The sequence below is a fragment of the Carcharhinus amblyrhynchos genome, chromosome 8 (genome assembly GCF_965287045.1).
Source record: "Carcharhinus amblyrhynchos chromosome 8, sCarAmb.v2.hapA, whole genome shotgun sequence".
NCBI classification, from domain to species: domain Eukaryota; kingdom Metazoa; phylum Chordata; class Chondrichthyes; order Carcharhiniformes; family Carcharhinidae; genus Carcharhinus; species Carcharhinus amblyrhynchos.
The window spans coordinates 115,089,044-115,107,545 of record NC_137331.1 but is presented as its reverse complement, the minus strand read 5'-3'; the positions used below and the strand labels follow the sequence as shown (position 1 = coordinate 115,107,545).

The window sequence follows — 18,502 nt, the reverse complement described above, 5'->3', positions numbered from 1 at the left end:
ACCGGCACTGACCGATCTGTCACTCAGCACTGACCGATCTGTCACTCAGCACTGACCAATCTGTCACTCAGCACTGACCAATCTGTCACTCAGCACTGACCAATCTGTCACTCAGCACTGACCAATCTGTCACCGGCACTGACCAATCTGTCACTCAGCACTGACCAATCTGTCACCGGCACTGACCAATCTGTCACTCAGCACTGACCAATCTGTCACTCAGCACTGACCGATCTGTCACCGGCACTGACCAATCTGTCACTCAGCACTGACCAATCTGTCACTCAGCACTGACCAATCTGTCACTCAGCACTGACCAATCTGTCACCGGCACTGACCAATCTGTCACTCAGCACTGACCAATCTGTCACTCAGCACTGACCAATCTGTCACTCAGCACTGACCAATCTGTCGCCGGCACTGACCAATCTGTCACTCAGCACTGACCAATCTGTCACCGGCACTGACCAATCTGTCACTCAGCACTGACCAATCTGTCACTCAGCACTGACCAGTCTGTCACTCAGCACTGACCAATCTGTCACTCAGCACTGACCGATCTGTCACTCAGCACTGACCAATCTGTCACCGGCACTGACCAATCTGTCACTCAGCACTGACCAATCTGTCACTCAGCACTGACCGATCTGTCACTCAGCACTGACCAATCTGTCATCAGCACTGACCAATCTGTCACTCAGCACTGACCAATCTGTCGCCGGCACTGACCAATCTGTCACTCAGCACTGACCAATCTGTCACCGGCACTGACCAATCTGTCACTCAGCACTGACCAATCTGTCACTCAGCACTGACCAATCTGTCACTCAGCACTGACCAATCTGTCACCGGCACTGACCAATCTGTCACTCAGCACTGACCGATCTGTCACTCAGCACTGACCGATCTGTCACTCAGCACTGACCGATCTGTCACTCAGCACTGACCAATCTGTCACCGGCACTGACCAATCTGTCACTCAGCACTGACCAATCTGTCACTCAGCACTGACCGATCTGTCACTCAGCACTGACCAATCTGTCATCAGCACTGACCAATCTGTCACTCAGCACTGACCAATCTGTCACTCAGCACTGACCAATCTGTCATCAGCACTGACCAATCTGTCATCAGCACTGACCAATCTGTCACCGGCACTGACCAATCTGTCACTCAGCACTGACCAATCTGTCACCGGCACTGACCGATCTGTCACTCAGCACTGACCAATCTGTCACTCAGCACTGACCAATCTGTCGCCGGCACTGACCAATCTCTAGGGACCTGGGTTCGAATTCCATCAATGCAAATGAAGGAAGTTGAATTCAATAAAAATCTGGAATTAAAAGTGTACTGATGACCATGAAGCCATTGTCCATTGTTGGAAAAACTCATCTGGGTCACTATTGTCCTTTAGCGAAGGAAATCTGCTATCCTAACCTTGTCTGGCCTACACATGACTCCAGACCCATAGCGATGTGGTTGACTCTTTATTACCCATTTCTGTGGGTATTTAATGATGGCCTAGCCAGCAACACCTACATCCCATGAACAAATACATTTTAAAAAAAGCTGATGCTGTGAAAAGATTTTTTTTTGTTAGCCACCAAGCAGTATGCAGGTGAGAATGGGTTTTCTGTTCAAAGAGATGGAAATTGTGGAGATTCGGGAGCAAGTAGTCATGGAATGGGTCTTGTTGCTGGAAGTTGATTTGGGAATTATTATTAGACTAAGTGAAACAATGTTCCGTAGACAGTAGAAAATTTGTTTTGGCATGGCAGGGAATTGTGACTTGCTGAATAGCTTGGAAGTGAATCTTCAGGGCTCTTTATCTGCTGGGAGTTTGGTGTAAGGTACTTTTATTGTGTTAGTTAAAAGAGAAGTATCCTTTCTTTAATTTGCCATATTGGTTGCAATGTTTAGTTCCTGTTGATTTTAATTTGTTACAGTAAGAGTCTTAAAATATGAAATCTTGTATTATGATTCTTTCTGTTGCTTGCTGGGAAAGTTATCTTTTTTTCCAAGTTATAGGTCTCTACGGGTATCATAACGCTCAGCTCTAACCAAATAAACTCTGACTCCTGTCCGAGTCAGCATTGTAATGTTTCCTTTGACCAACACTGCCATCTCTTCTTTCTTTGCTTAGCTATCTTTCTTGGAATGCTTATATTCAGGAATGTTTAGTACCAGATCCTGCCCTTTTTGAGTTAGGTCACCATACCACCCTAACAATGTATACCTATATGACTATCTGTACCTCTAGCTAACCAATTTACCACATTCTGCACATTCATGTATATAGTAAAACTAATTTGGACCTTAATGCATTCACTCGTACTCTGATTCCTCCTGAAGTGTGTGGAAAGTGAGGCAATTCATTTTGGTGTGAAAAACATGGTGAGACAATATAAAAGGGATGCAGGAGCAGAGGGTGTATATATGTATAAATCATTCAAGTTGGCAGCAAAGATGCAGAGTGCGGTTAATGAAGCATAAAGTATTGTGAGTTTTATTAATAGAGGTTTAGGGCCAAATTTTCCCATCCCACCCACCATGGGAATCGTAGCAAGCGGGACACGGACCATGCAAAGGTCCGATTACCTTGGGTAGAATTTTTTGGTCTTGGGGCGAGTGAGGCTGCCCACGGAGTACAGGAACAAAGAAGTTATGCTGAACTTATACAAGACCGTGGTTAGACCTCAGCTGGAATACTGTGCACAGTTCTGGGCGCCACGCTATGGGAAAGGTGCGAACACTTTGGAGAGAGTGCAGAAGTGGTTTACAAGAATGGTTCCAGGGATGAGGAACTTCAGTCATGAGGATAGCTTGGGAGATTGTTCTCCTCGGAGAGAGGAAGGCCAAAAGGAGATTTGATACGTCTGATCAAAATCACCAGTGGGCTGGAATGAGTAGGAAGGAAGAAACTGTTCCTGTTTGTAAAAGGATTGAGAGGGTACAGATTTAAAGTGATTTGCAAAAGAAGCAGATGTTGGGGCAGCACAGTAGTACAGTGGTTAGCACTGCTGCTTCACAGCACCAGGGACTCGGGTTCGATTCCCGGCTCAGGTCACTGTCTGTGGAGTTTGCACGTTCTCCACGTGTCTGTGTGGGTTTCCTCCGGGTGCTTCGGATTCCTCCCACAGCCCAGAGATGTGCGGGGTAGGTTGATTGGCCATTCTAAATTGCCCCTTGGTGTCCCAGGATACGTAGGTTAGAGGAATTAGTGGGGTAAATATGTAGGAATACGGGGATAAGGCTTGGATAGGATTGTGGTTGGTGCAGACTTGATGGGCCGAATGGCTTCTTTCTGCACTGTAGGGTTCTATGATTCTCTATGACGTGAGAAAAATGTTTTCACATAGCAAGTAGGCCTGGAACGCACTGCCTGAGGTGTGGTGGAGGCAGGTTTGATTAAGACATTCAACAAGGCATTAGATGATCATTTGAATAGAAACAATGTGTAGGGGTGTGGGGAAAAGTCAGGAGAATGGCATTAAGTCGTAATGCTCATTTGGTGCAGACACAATGGGCAAAATGGCCTCCTTTTGTACTGTAACAATTCTGTAGTTGATTTGATTTGATTTATTGTCACATGTATTAACTTACAGTGAAAAATATTGTTTCTTGCACGCTATACAGTCAAAACATACCGTTCATAGAGAAGGAAGCAAGAAAGTGCAGAATGTAGTGTTACAGTCATAGCTCAGGTGTAGAGAAAGATCAATTTAATGCAAGGCAGGCCCATTCAAAAGCCTGACAGCAGCAGGGAAGAAGCTGTTCTTGAGTCAGTTGGTACGTGACCTCAGACTTTTGTATCCTTTTCCCGATGGAAGAGAGAATGTCCAGGGTGTGTGGAATCCTTAATTATGCTGGCTGCTTTACCGAGGCAGCGGGAAGTGTAGACAGAGTCAATGGATGGGAGGCTGGGTTGCGTGATGGATTGGGCTACATTCGCGAGCTTTTGTAGTTTTTTGTGGTCTTGGGCAGAGCAGGAGCCCATACCAAGCTGTGATACAACCAGAAAGAATGCTTTCTATGATGCATCTGTAAAAATTGGTGAGAGTTGTAGCTGACATGCCAAATTTCCTTAGTCTTCTGAGAAAGTAGAGACATTGGTGGGCTTTCTTAACTATAGTGTTGGCATGGGGGAACCAGGACAGGTTGTTGGTGATCTAGACACCTAAAAACACGAAGGTCTCGAGACTTTCTATTTCACCCCCATTGATGTAGACGGGCACGTTCTCCTTTACGCTTCCTGAAGTCGATGACAATCTCCTTCATTGAGGGAGAGATTACTGTTGCAGCACCAGTTCACCAGATTCTCTATCTCATTCCTGTACTCTGTCTCATCATTGTTTGAGATCTGTCCCACCATGGTGGTGTCATCAGCAAACTTGAAAATCGAATTGGAGGGAAATTTGGCCGCACAGTCATAGGTGTTATAAGGAGTACGGTAGGGGGCTGAGAACACAGCCTTGTGGGGCACCGGTATTGAGGATGATCGTGGAGGAGGAGGCGTTGTTGCCTATCCTTACTGATTGTGGTCTGTGGGTTAGGAAGTTCAGGATCCAGTTGCAGAGGGAGGTGCCGAGCCCCAGGCTACGGAGCTTGGAGATGAGTTTCGTGGGAATAATAATATTGAAGGCTGAGCTGTAGTTAATAATTAGGAGTCTGACATAGGTGTCCTTGTTATCTAGATGTTTCAGGGTTGAGTGCAGGGCCAGGGAAATGGTGTCTGCTTTGGACCTGCTGCGGCGATAGGCAAACTGTAGTGGATCCAGGTAGTCCGGGAGGCTGGAATTGATTTGTGCCATAACTAACCTTTGGAAGCAGTTCATAATGATGGATATCAGAGCCACGGACTGATAGTTCTGTAATGTCTGGCTATTTGCTACTCCAGTGCTGCCCATTCCTCCAATTCTTTGTAAACCTTGTCTTGCTGGCATGTATTCCAACATTTGTCATTGATTTGACTTCAGTTGCTTTGATTTATTATTGTCACGGGAAAAGTATTGTTTCTTGCATGCTATACAAAGCATACCATTCATAGAGAAGGAGAGGAGAGAATGCAGAATGCAGTATTACGGTCATAGCTAGGGTGTAGAGAAAGATCAACTTAATGAGAGGTAGGTCCATTGAAAAGTGGGATCACATCAGGGAAGAAATTGTTCTTGAGTCAGTCGGTACGTGACCTCAGACCTTTGTATCTTTTCCCCGACAAAAGAAGGTGGAAGAGAGTATGTCCGGGTGCATGGAGTCCTTGATTATGCTGGTTGCTTTTCCAAGGCAGCGGGAAATCTCGACAGATTCAGTGGACCTTTTGTAGTTTCTTGCAGCCTTGGATAGAGCAGGAGCCATACCAAGCTGATGCTTACACACACGCAATCGTGTACGCACGCGCAATCGTGTACGCACGCGCAATCGTGTACGCACGCACAATCGTGTACACACACACGATTACATACACAATTACATGCATATACACAGATATACATACATGCACATAACACATATGCACATATAGAGACACACATACACATATACACAGACACAACCCCATCCCCACCTCTGCCAAGTTAGTTTAACTCCTCCCCAAAGCCACTAACAACCCCCCATTGAGGTCAGTTTTGGTCAGATCTGGCCTGTATGTATCCCATTCCCCCCAGGCTCAGTCTCAATGTCTCAGCAATAAAGGTGCTGAGACATCCGGACCATCTCTCCGGCCGTGCATTCAGCTGCTCAGTCCTCCTATTCCATGTGTCGGAACGGGTAATCCGGAGATTCTTACCTCTCAAGTCTGGGTCACCAGTTTCTTTAAGGATGCTTAAGAAGCCCTTCACCAGGCTAAAACTGGATGCTGGGTGGCTAAATTTCAAAGCCAAAATATGCATTCAATGGTTCGACAAAATATTTAAATACATTTTAACACAACATACAAGTGGCTGTAGTTGCAGTGTTGTTTTAGTTACATGGTGCTGTTGTTGTGTTGGTCTGAATGTTATTTTTGATCTTTTTACAGTTGTGTTTCTGCTGCCGAACAAAGAGATTCTCCATATTTACCTGGTCCTACACCTGCCAATTCTGTAAAAGGTTTGTCGCAAACTCGCCTTTGACCTTCCTTCATCCTTCTTATCTTTCTCATTCACTTTCTTCCCTCATATTCTTCAAGAGTGCAGAATGGGTGAAGAGCTCACAAGAGGCAGAAACTAACTGGTTAACGGGTAGGAATGGCAGGGGATCAGTGGGAGGTCTTTAGCAACAAATGAAGGTGATGCTGAATCAGTTAAGGGGCTAAGGGGCCTGTACTCTCATAGAAACTAGAGTAGGAGTAGGCCATTTGGCCCTTCGAGCCTGCTCCACCGTTCATTTTGATCATGGCTGATCATCAAATTCAATATCCTGATCCTGCCTTCCCCCCACGTCCTTTGATCCCTTTAGCCCCAAGAGCTATATCTAATTTCTTCTTGAAATCACACAAGGTTTTGGCCTCAACTACATTCTGTGGTAGTGAATTCCACACATTCACCACCCTCTGGATGAAGAAGTCTCTCTTCGCCTCAGTTCTAAAGGGTTTCCCCCTTATCTTCGAACTATGACCCCTAGTTCTGGACTCCCCCACCATCAGGAACATTCTTTCTGAATCTATCTTGTCTGATGACACCAAAGTCGGAGGTGTGGTAGATTGTGAGGAAGGGTGTCATAGTTTACAGGGAGACTTGGACAAGTTGCAGAGCTGGGCCGAGAGGTGGAGGATGGAGTTTAATGCGGAGAAGTGTGAGGTAATTCACTTTGGCAGGAATAACAGATGTGTAGAGTATAGGGCTAACGGTAGGACTCTGAATAGTGTGGATGAACAGAGGGATCTAGGTGTATGTGTACATAGATCCCTGAAAGTTGGGAATCAAGTAGATAGGGTTGTTAAGAAGGCATATGGTGTCTTGGCGTTTATTGGTAGGGGGATTGAATTTAGGAGCCGCAGCGTCATGTTGCAACTGGTCAAAACTCTGGTGCGGCCGCACTTGGAGTACTGTGTGCAGTTCTGGTCCCCACATTATAGGAAGGATGTGGAGGCTTTGGAGAGGGTGCAGAGGAGGTTTACCAGGATGTTGCCTGGTATGGAGGGGAGGTCCTATGAGGAGAGACTGAGGGATTTGAGGTTGTTTTCGTTAGAAAGAAGGCGGCTAAGAGGGGACCTTATTGAAACATATAAGATGATTAGAGGTTTAGATAGGGTGGACAGTGATAGCCTTTTTCCTCGGATGGAGAAAGCTAGCAGGAGGGGGCATAGCTTTAAATTAAGGGGTGGTAGTTGTAGGACGGATGTCAGGGGGTAGGTTCTTTACCCAGAGGGTGGTGAGGGATTGGAATGCCCTGCCTGCTGCAGTTGTAAATGCACCTAGTTTGGGGGCATTTAAGAGATCCGTGGATAGGTTTATGGATGGAAAGGGTTTGGTTTAGGTTAGGGGGTCATTGCTTTTTAACTGGTCGGCGCAACATCGTGGGCTGAAGGGCCTGTTCTGCGCTGTAATGTTCTATGTTCTATGTTCTAACCCTGTTAGAATTTTACACGTTTCTGTGAGATCCCCTCTCACTCTTCTAAACTCTGATGAATACAGAAAAGAAACAGAAGGGATTAGGGACAACATCAAACCAAATCAAAAATTTCACCAAAATTAGAAATATACAAAAATGCAAAAAAAACAGACCCAGCAGAGATATTCAGACCAAAAAAGGGTGATAAGGCTGGTCGTAGGAGCTCAAAAAAGGAATATGGAATATAAAAAGAAACTTGTCAAGGATATAAAAATCAACACTTTTTTTATAATTCAGATAGAGAGGGTGGTTAAGGAGACTGTGGACTGCTGAAAACCTGATATTGGGATTGGGGTAATTTTGATTTGATTTGATTTATTATTGTCTTAGTCTTAGTATACAGTGAGAAGTATTGTTCCTTGCGCATTATACAGACAAAGCATACTGTTCACAGAGAAGGAAAGGAGAGAGTGCAGAGTGTAGTGTTACACTCATAGTGAGGGTGTAGAGAAAGATCAGCTTAATGCGAGGTAGAGTCATTCAAAAGTCTGATGGCAGCAGGGAAGACGCTGTTCTTGAGTGCTTAGTACGTGACCTCAGACTTGTATATCTTCTTCCTGATGGAAAGGAGAGTGTCCATATATATTCAATTTGCCAGATGCACCCCCAAGGAAATTAATACTGCATCAGGGACGGCAGCAGCACCAGCAAAGCAATTGTAACAAAGATAATAATAATGAAAAAAGAATGAGCAGCTCCTAGGGTGATAGAGTTTCCTTTCAGAGTGAGTGAGAATACCGCAGCTGCCCTAACTGCACAATTCCAAAGTGCTCTTCGTTCAAGAACCATTCCTTTGTTAATTGGGAAATTGCACATCTCACTCTGCTCTTTATGGAATATGGGTGAGGAAAGCCAGGCCCTGTTAGAATCGCCTGAACATAAGAACATAAGAAATAGGAGCAGGAATAGGCCATCTAGCCCCTCGAGCCTGCCCCGCCATTCAATAAGATCATGGCTGATCTGTCGTGGCTCAGTTCCACTTTCCCGCCCTCTCCCCATAACCCTTAATCCCCTCTCCTATCAAAAACCCATCAACCCGCGTCTTAAAAATATTTAGCGAGGCAGCCTCCACCACTTCAACGGGCAGAGAATTCCAGAGATTCACCACCCTTTGAGTGAAGAAGTTCCTCCTCAACTCCGTTCTAAACCGCCCCCCCTTTATCTTGAGGCTGTGCCCCCTAGTCCTACTGTCTTTTTTGAGCGGGAAGAGTCTCTCCACCTCTATCCTATCCATCCCATTCATCATCTTATACGTCTCAATGAGATCTCCCCTCATTCTTCTAAACTCTAACGAGTACAAGCCTAGTTTATTCAGCCTCTCCTCATAGCTGAACCCCCTCAACTCCGGTATCAGCCTAGTAAACCTCCTCTGTACTCCCTCCAAGGCCAAAATATCTTTGCGCAGGTGCGGCGCCCAAAACTGCACACAGTACTCCAGCTGCGGCCTCACCAATGCCCTATACAGCTGCAGCAAGACCTCCCTACTTTTATATTCAATCCCCCTCGCTATGAAGGCCAGCATCCCATTCGCCTTCCTGACCACCTGCTGCACCTGCAAGCTGGGTTTTTGCAACTCATGCACAAGGACCCCGAGGTCCCTCTGCACCGTCGCCTGCTGCAGTTTTTCGCCACGTAAGTAATAGTCCTTCCTACCATTATTCCTACCAAAGTGGAGCACCTCACACTTGCCAACATTAAATTCCATTTGCCATTTCCTGGCCCATTCGCCCAGCCTATCTAGATCCTTCTGCAGACTCTCCACACCCTCCGCACAATTTGCCGTTCCCCCAATCTTGGTGTCATCAGCAAATTTCGACACTCTACACTCGGTTCCCTCCTCCAGATCATCCATATAAATGGTAAATAGCTGAGGCCCCAGCACCGACCCCTGGGGCACTCCACTAGTCACCAACCGCCAATCCGAATAGCACCCATTAACCCCCACTCTCTGCCTCCTATTTGACAACCAATCCTCTATCCACGCTAACACCCTACCCCCAACTCCCTGTCCCCTGACCTTCTGCAATAACCTCTTGTGAGGTACTTTGTCAAACGCCTTCTGAAAATCTAGAAAGACCACATCCACCGGCTCTCCTCTATCCACCGCCCTAGACACATCCTCATAGAACTGCAGTAAATTTGTCAGACACGACTTCCCTTTAATGAAACCGTGCTGCGTCTGCTCTATCAAGCAATTCCCTTCAAGATGCCTCGCAATTTCCTCCTTAATGACAGATTCTAACATTTTACCTACCACAGACGTTAAACTAACCGGCCTATAATTCCCCGCCTTTTGCCTGGCACCCTTCTTAAACAACGGCGTAACATTAGCCGTTTTCCAATCTTCCGGCACTTCCCCGGAATCCAGCGACGTCTGGAAAATAACCACCAAGGCATCCACTATCACCTCCGCCATTTCTTTCAGAACCCTCGGATGCATTCCATCCGGTCCTGGGGACTTGTCCACAATCAGCCCCTCCAGTCTGTCGAGCACCGCCTCTCTAGTAACAGTAATGTCATTAAGACCCTCCAGTCCTACCACCTTTCCATCGCTAACACCCAGCAAATTATTCACATCCTCCTCCGTGAAGACAGAAACAAAAAAGTTATTCAATACCTTAGCCATATCCCCATCCCCTACCACTAGGTCCCCTTTCTCATCCTCTAAAGGACCAACGTTCACCCTAGCCAGCCTCTTCCTTTTTATATATTTATAAAAACTCTTGCTATCCTTTTTTATATTAAGCGCTAGCCCAGCTTCATAGTTTCTCCTACCCTTCTTTATCAACTTCTTTGTCAATCTTTGTTGACATTTAAACCTCTCCCAATCCTCTTCTCGCCCACTACTCTTAGCTACTCTAAATTCCTCCGCTTTTAATTTAACACTTTCCTTCACCTCCTTCGTTATCCACGGCTTATTACCTCTCCTCCTACTGTCCTTTTTGACCATCGGAATAAATTTCCGCTGAGCACCAAGAAAGATCTCCTTAAAGATCCTCCACTGCTCCTCAGCAGACCCTCCCTCCAACGCGCTCCCCCAGTCCACATTCGCCTGGCACACATGCATACTCAGCAGGCACGATGCGCGCTTCCCACTGCAACCAACGCCAGTTACTGGGCAGCCAGAGTGAGACGCGTGCTGGGAAAGGCTCAGTGCTGCCAGGGAGGGCAGGCACAGTTAAAATGAGGGTCTGTTTCTGGATTAATAGTCTAACGATAATACCACCAGGCCATCGCTTCCCATCCCCTCGTAAGAGATTGTGAGGTACAGTTGAACCTCACTGATTTGAGGGAAAGTTATTGACCTGATTAGGGAATTAGCTGATCAGCAAGACACGTCCATAGTTAATTAAAATGTCAGGTAACAGGTATAGAAAATACTGCCATCCTGAAACAGGCCAGAATGCTCCTTAGTTATCAAGTCTATTAGTGAAGGGAAGTCTGCCTCGGTAAGGATGTCTCAGTGCAGTACGCTGTTAATACTTAGTCAGTGCAGTGAATATGAATCACTGCCCAAAATAGATGGAATATATGTGACTGCTGGGTTTGAAATGGAGTTGAATTTAAACGCTGTTTGATTTATTGATTGATCTCAGAGACTGTTCTTTTTAAACGGGAACATTTTAACCAGTGGACACTGTGTCCCAACATTAAAATGCTTCCTACAGTTTGATCATTCTGCAGTCCCCAGCTCCAGCAACACGTTACTTAGTGAACGAACATGCTATTTGATGACTGAGCCATTTTTAATACTCGATTATCTTTCCACAGACCGGTCTGTTCACAGTGTTGTAAAAAGGTACGTTCCAAATTGTCGATATTTATATTTGAATGAATTCACCTTCTGTCATCTCTCAGTCAGATTTTTTTTGAAGAAGTTTTAAAAATTGAGAGTTTTTATTGTTTGTGGTTTAGATGCGACTACCTTCCAAACCGTACAGCAATCTTCCCATTTTCTCCTTGGGACCATCGACCTTGCCAAAAGAGGGGAAAGTATTGAAGCCAGAGAAGCCGTCAAGCAGTCGCCGTCGACATGATGGTCAACACAAGGGTCTAGTCAGGTAGGAAGCACCCAGCCACCTCCAGCACCACCACACAAACAGAACATTTCCACTATTTTGTTGGAGTTGATGTGGTCATAGAATCCCTACAGTGCAGAAGGAGGCCATTCGGCCCATCAAGTCTGCACCGACCACAATCCCACCCCGCCCCATCCCCCTAACCCCACATACCGCCATATAATCCCCCTGATTGTAGGGTCAATTTAGCATAGCCCACACATCTCCAACCGAACCCACATATCTTTAGACTGTGGGAGAAAATTGGAGCACTCGCAGAAACCCACGCAGACACGGGGAGAAACTCCACACGGAAGAAGTCTCACAACACCAGATTAAAGTCCGACAGGTTTATTTGGAATCACGAGCTTTTGGAGCGTTGCTCTTTCCTCAGGTGAGTGAACAGTTGGGTTCACAAACACGGTGTATATAGACAGAGATTCAATTGCAAGATAATGGTCGGAATTACAGGTAGTCAAGTCTTTACAGGTACAGACAATGTGAGTGGGGAGAGGATTAATCACAGGTTAAAGGGGTGTGAACTGTGTCGAGCCAGCACAGGTAACAGGATTTTACAAGCCCAGGCAAGTTGTGGGGTTTACAGATAGTGTGACATGAACCCAAGATCCTGGTTGAGGCCATCCTCATGTGTGCAGAACTTGGCTATCAGTTTCTGCTCGGCGATTCTGCGTTGTCATGTGTCTCGAAGGCCGCTTTGGAGAACGCTTACCCGAAGATCAGAGGCTGAATGTCCTTAACTGCTAGAGTGTTCCACAACAGGAAGGGAACTCTCCTGCCTGGTGATTGTCCATCGGTGTCAGTTCATCTCTCATCATAGTCTCGCCATAGTTCCCTTCCTGTCGGGTCACCATTTTACATTAAGACATTGGCGTTTTTACAAAACAGAAGATCTAAAGCATTTGAATTTGGAACAGAGCAGTTTTTTCCCAATGGGGTTTAACTATGGCTTCATCCAGTTGCAACATCACCTACTCAATTTGTCAGACACCTTGAGATAAAGTTGACGTTTCGTTAGTCTTTTTGGTTACTCATTAATGGATCATTAACACTACACGGTGACACAGCGGTTAGCATTGCTGCCTCAAAGCGCCAGGGGCCTGTGTTCGATTCCCAGCTTGGGTCACTGTCTGTGTGGAGTTTGCATGTTCTCCCATGTCTGTGTGGGTTTCCTCCGGGTGCTCTGGGTTTCTCCCACAGTCCGAACGACATATTGGTTAGGTGCATTATTTGTGCTAATCTCTCCTTCGGTGTACCTGAACAGGTGTCACAGTGTGGTGACTAGGGGATTTTCACAGTAACTTCATTGCAGTGTTAATGTAAGCCTAGCTGTGACTAATAAATAAACTTTAAACTTTGCACCTGTAGACTACTTTCTAGTGATTGTGTATTGAGGCAGTCAAACACTTTTCCTTCTGGTTTCTCACCATTAAGAAAATATTACAGTTGGCCTTTCTCAGAACCAAATTGTATTGCCTCATACTTCTCCACATTTGACCCCATCCGCTGTTGTTTTGTCCATTCACTGTTTCCCTTCCTGACTTCCTCCTTCCATCCTCACTTCCTCCATTCTGAAAATAGAGAGCAAAACTTCATTTAGCAATCTGTCACTTCCTCATTGCAATCTTGACTGCACCTGCCTTTAAGGGGCCCATTACCCCTCATTTTCTCAACACATTTCTGAAAATGTCTGCTCTTAGCTTTTATAACCTGTGTTTGCTTTCATATTGTGCACACATTTTCATATCGTCACTTCTTATATCACACCCTCAGAATTCCACGAGTGTTTGGGTGGGATTCTCCATTCCCGTCCGTGGCTGCCCCGCTGGCAGTATAACCGGAGAAAACTCCGTTTGCTTTCAGCGGGAGTCCCAGCTGCGAACAAGGAAGAGATTTTCACTCGGGTTTCTACCCAGACTAAACAGCATACCATTGAACACAGTGCAGTCAGACTCTGGCTGGGGTGTACCGGCACTTCCCACTGGCAGCAACCCCCACACCCGCCCCCCCACCCCAAAGCAGGTTCTCCAACGCCACAGGCAGTGAGCAATGTAAATGGTCATTGACTTTGGCAGGACTGGAATGACCAGCCACTTCTGCCATTGGGAAACTCATCACGGAAAATAGTATAGAATTATTGAATCCCAATAGTGCAGAAGGAGGTCATTCGACTCACTGAGTCAGCACCAGCAATCAGACAGAGCATCCCACCCAGGCCATATCCCCGTAACAATAAGCATCTGGAGCAATCATAGCCTCATACAGCATGGAAACAGGCCCTTCAGCCCAACTTGTCCATGCCGCCCAGTTTTACCACCAAGCCAATCCCAATTGCCCACATTTGGTCCATATCCCTCTATACCCATCATACCCATGTAACTATCTAAATGCTTTTTAAAAGACAAAATTGTACCCGCCTCTACTACTATCTCTGGCAGCTTGTTCCAAACACTCATCACCCTCTAAGTGAAAAAATTGCTCCTCTGGATCCTTTTGTATCTCCCCCCTCTCACCGTAAACCCATGCTGTCTAGTTTTAGACTCCCATGCCTTTGGGAAAAGATGTTGACTACCTTATCTATACCCCTCATTATTTTATAGACTTCTATAAGATCACCCCTAAGCCCCATACACGCCAGGGAAAAAGTCCCAGTCTATCCAGCCTCTCCTAATAACTCAAACCATCAAGTCCCAGTAACATCCTAGTAAATCTTTTCTGCGCTCTTTCTGGTTTAATAATATCCTTCCTATAATAGGGTGACCAGAACAGTGCAATCCAATTCTGATTGCATAACCCAATTTGAAATTACTGAAAATCACTTTTCAGAGTCATACAGAAATACACACGGGTTTGTTGGACCACATCACTGATTTTCTAAATAAGCTAAAAAAAAAAATTAAATTCAAAAGCCTTTTAAAATGTGCTGATTGGTGTCCTTGTGACAAAAAGCTGGATTTTAACTGCTGGAGGCTGTCAAACAGATGCAATTAGCTGATACTCCCAGCGGTGATCATATTGATCTGAGAAGCCTGACATCTGTGTACGTCAGACAGGAAAAGCCCCCGCAGGTCTGGCAGCATCTGTGGGGAGAGAAACAGAGTTAAAGCCTCGAGTCAGTCTGACTCTTCTTCTGAGCTAAAGACAGGGAGAAATGTAATGGATTCTACACTGTTTAAGAGGAGGGGGGTGGAGCGGAGCAAAGTAGAAGGTCAGTGAGAGGTGGAAGCTAGGAGAGATTTGGCAAAGATGTTGTGGGCACAAGATTGAGAGAGTGTTGATGTTAATGTTAAAGACTAAAGAAGGTGCTAATTGTGGCATCAAGGCAAGATAGCAGAATGCATTGAAAGGTCATGTCTGTGGGCAGGGCAAACTTCTCACGGTTTTATTGTAGCACAAATGATGGCAGGAACTCTATTTGTACTGGAAATAGTTTGTGCTCAAAATTGTGCAACCTTTTGGGTGAATTTGCACCATTTCATGGAAATCCTACAGTGCAGAAGGAGGCCATTCAGCCCATCGAGTCAGCACTGACCACAATCCCACCCAGGCCCTACCCCCATATTTACCTGCTAATCCGTCTAACCAAAACACCTCACGACTCTAATTTCTAGCATGGCTAATCGACCTAATCTTTGGACTGTGGGAGGAAACCGGAGCACCCAGAGGAAACCCACGCAGACACGAGGAGAATGTGCAAACTCCACACAGACAGGGACCAGAGCTGGGAATCGAACCCAGGACCCTGGAGCTGTGAAGCAGCAGTGCTAACCACTGTGCTACCGTGCCGCCCACGGTATTCGTTTATGGATGAATGGTGCTGGATCCGGCTGTGTTACCAAGCAGAAACTGTACTTCACTGTGACCAGCACGAATCCCAAAGCACCTTTTCTTTTCCTTACCTACCTGCCTATCACTGGAAACCCAGCGGAATTCGTGAGAAAAGAGGATGTTGGGCTGTGTGTTTTTAGTGTGGGTGAGGAGCTGAGCTGCCGCAGTTTACCGACAGTACAAATAGGAACTTGAGCTATGGATGTTATTCGAGAAGTTCAGTGGTGAAGGGATTACAGCGCTGGTGAGAGATTTACCAGAGGACGGGAGGTGGTAGGTGAAATTGTGGAGGTGAAAGTGGTCTTGATGACGATTTGAAGGTGAGATTGGAGGTTGCGTTTACAGTTGGACAGTACACGAGGGTGTTGAGGTAGCAGTATGGGAGGAGGTGAATTTGGATCGTAAGACACTGGAGCAGAATTAGGCCACTCGGCCCATCGAGTCTGCTCTGCCATTCAATCATGGCTGATATTTTTCTCATCTCCATTCCCCTGCCTTTTCCCCATAACCCCTGATCCCCTTTTTAATCAAAAACCTATCTATCTCTGTCTTAAAGACACTCAATGATCTGGCCTCCACAGCCTTCTGTGGCTAAGCATTCCACAGATTCACCACTCTCTGGCTGAAGAAACTCCTCCTCATCTCTGTTTTAAATGATCATCCCTTTAGCCTGAGGTTGTGTCCTCTGGTTCTAGTTTCTCCTACTAGTGGAAACATCCTCTCCATGTCCACTCTATCCAGGCCTCACAATATCTTATAAGTTTCAATAAGATCCCCCCTCACCCTTCTAAACTCCAATGAGTACAGACCCAGTGTCCTCAACCGTTTCTCATTCAACAAGCTCTTAATTCCAGGGATCATTCTTGTGAACCTCCTCTGGACCCTTTCCAAGGCCAGCACATCCCTCCTGAGATATGGGGCCTCAAAACTGCTCACAGCACTCCAAATCCAGGCCAGAGCTGTGCACAGTTGAAGAGAATGATTTGAGTTTTACTGACATTAAGATAGAAGGGGCCTTGTCCCATCTGTTGGGGCCAGTGCTTAGATTATGTCTTTTAAATGAACTGTATGTCTGTGAGGAGTTCTTGGGAACGATATGAATGCCGTCCCACAAAAGAAGAAGTGGGATAGAAATACAGATTTTGCTGTGGCTTCGACTGTTTCTCTATTTGCAGTGTGGTTGATTTGATGGAAACGTACTTGTTCTGAAGTTTAGGACTAGCCTCAAATCCAGCAACAGGGCAGTTCACTTAAGACCATAAGAAATAGGAACAAGAGCAGGATGTTCGAACCCTTGAGCCTACTCCACCATTCATTAGGATCATGGCTGTTCCGATATTCCTCAATCCCATTTTCTTGCCCTTTCCCTGTAAGCCTTGATTCCCTTACTGATCAAAAATTGATTTATCTCAGCCTTAAATATACACGAGGGGTGGAATCGTAACAGGTGGGACACAGACCTTGCAAAGCTCTGTTGACGTCAAGCAGAATTTTCCAGTCTTGGGACATGTACTGCTGGAAAATCCCACCGTATGTTCTCTGTGGCAAAGAGTTCCAAAGAGTCTCAACCCTTTGAGAGAAGAAATTCCTCTTTATCTCTGGCAGTGCAGAGGCTCTGCCCAAGGATAACATTAAGGATAAAAGGGCCTCAGTTCTTAATCTCCCACGTGTATCAAAAATAACAAGGGAGACGATGGAGAAAATGGACTTTGAGCATTTCCAAGGCATCACCGGATGTTCCCGATGGTGGGGAAGTCCAGAACCAGGAGTCACAGGCTGAGGATACACGGTGGACCATTTAGGATGGAGATGAGGAGACAATTAGGAAGTAGTTGATGCCAAAACATTGAATGTATTCAAGAGATGGCTGGATATAGCACTTGGAGTGAATGGGATCAAAGATTATGTGGAGAAAGTAGGATTAGGCGTTTAGAAACATAGAAGATAGGAGCAGGTGGAGGCCATTTGGCCCATCGAGCCTGCTCTACCATTCATCACGATCATGTATGATCGCCCAATTCAATAGCCTTTTCAAATTGGCAGGTAGTAACTAGTGAGGTGCCACAGGGATGGGTGCTGGGACCCATCACAATATGAATGATTTGGATGAGGGAACAAAATGTAACGTCTCAGTGTTTGCAGAAGATACCAAGTTGGGTGGAGGGGTGAACAGTGACAAGGATGCAGTTGGATGATCAGCCATGATCGTGATGAATGACGGACCAGACTGGAAGGGCTGAATGGCCTCCTCCTGTTCCTATCTTCTATGCTTCTATTGCAGCTAACAGTAAGCTTCCCTTATCAGACACACAAAATGGCCTTCAACATTTCTTTCTAATGCGAGGCTGTTTGATCGCCCACAGGTTGCCATCTATGTCCAAGTCATCGGAGAAATCGAGCGAAAGTCTGGAGTTTCCCAAAGAACTGATGGAGGACTGGAGCACGATGGAGGTTTGTGTTGACTGTAAGAAATTCATTTCCGAAATCATTAGCTCCAGTCGGCGGAGCCTTGTCCTGGCGAACAAGCGCGCCCGCTTAAAACGGAAAACTCAGTCCTTTTATATGTCCGCGGCCAGCACGTCGGAGTTTCGACTGGCAGCACCCAAGGAGCGAACTATCAAAGAGGTTTAGACTTGTGCCTTTTTACTTTTGTCCTTCTTCCTGAAGCTTGTTTTCCAAACAGGCGTCTACGAACAAACTGGAAATGGATCCACAAACACACTGACTACGCTCAAATTCACAAAATATCTAGCTTTCATGTATTAATAAAGGTCAGGGTTCATTTGTCTGCTCATATCTTTGTGAATGGGTCTTATCAAAGATGAAATAATGTAAGTTACTTGTATATAATTGTAATATATTTTATTAACAGGAGGGTTTGGGTCCCACTGACACTGGAAGTGGACATCTAACTCCACTTGCAGCATTGACAACTTGTATAATATTTAATCTGTGCAGCATATGTACATGGAATATACGACAGAAAAGATCTTAGTTTAATTTTG

At 45.7% G+C, this 18,502-nt stretch overlaps 1 protein-coding gene across 4 annotated transcripts in view; it reads left to right on the top strand.

Moving 5' to 3' along the window:
- The window catches only part of LOC145346851 (protein spire homolog 1-like), a 232,187-nt gene extending 213,685 nt beyond the window's left edge, over positions 1 to 18,502 (top strand). For all 4 annotated transcript variants that reach the window (XM_080194683.1, XM_080194681.1, XM_080194682.1 and 1 more), the window contains 4 exons: positions 6,020 to 6,090; positions 11,365 to 11,392; positions 11,509 to 11,654; positions 17,861 to 18,502. In XM_080194683.1, coding sequence (XP_080050809.1) covers positions 6,020 to 6,090; positions 11,365 to 11,392; positions 11,509 to 11,654; positions 17,861 to 18,128 — 513 coding nt within the window. In that variant the 3' untranslated portion in view covers positions 18,129 to 18,502. The remainder of the gene's footprint in view (positions 1 to 6,019; positions 6,091 to 11,364; positions 11,393 to 11,508; positions 11,655 to 17,860) is intronic.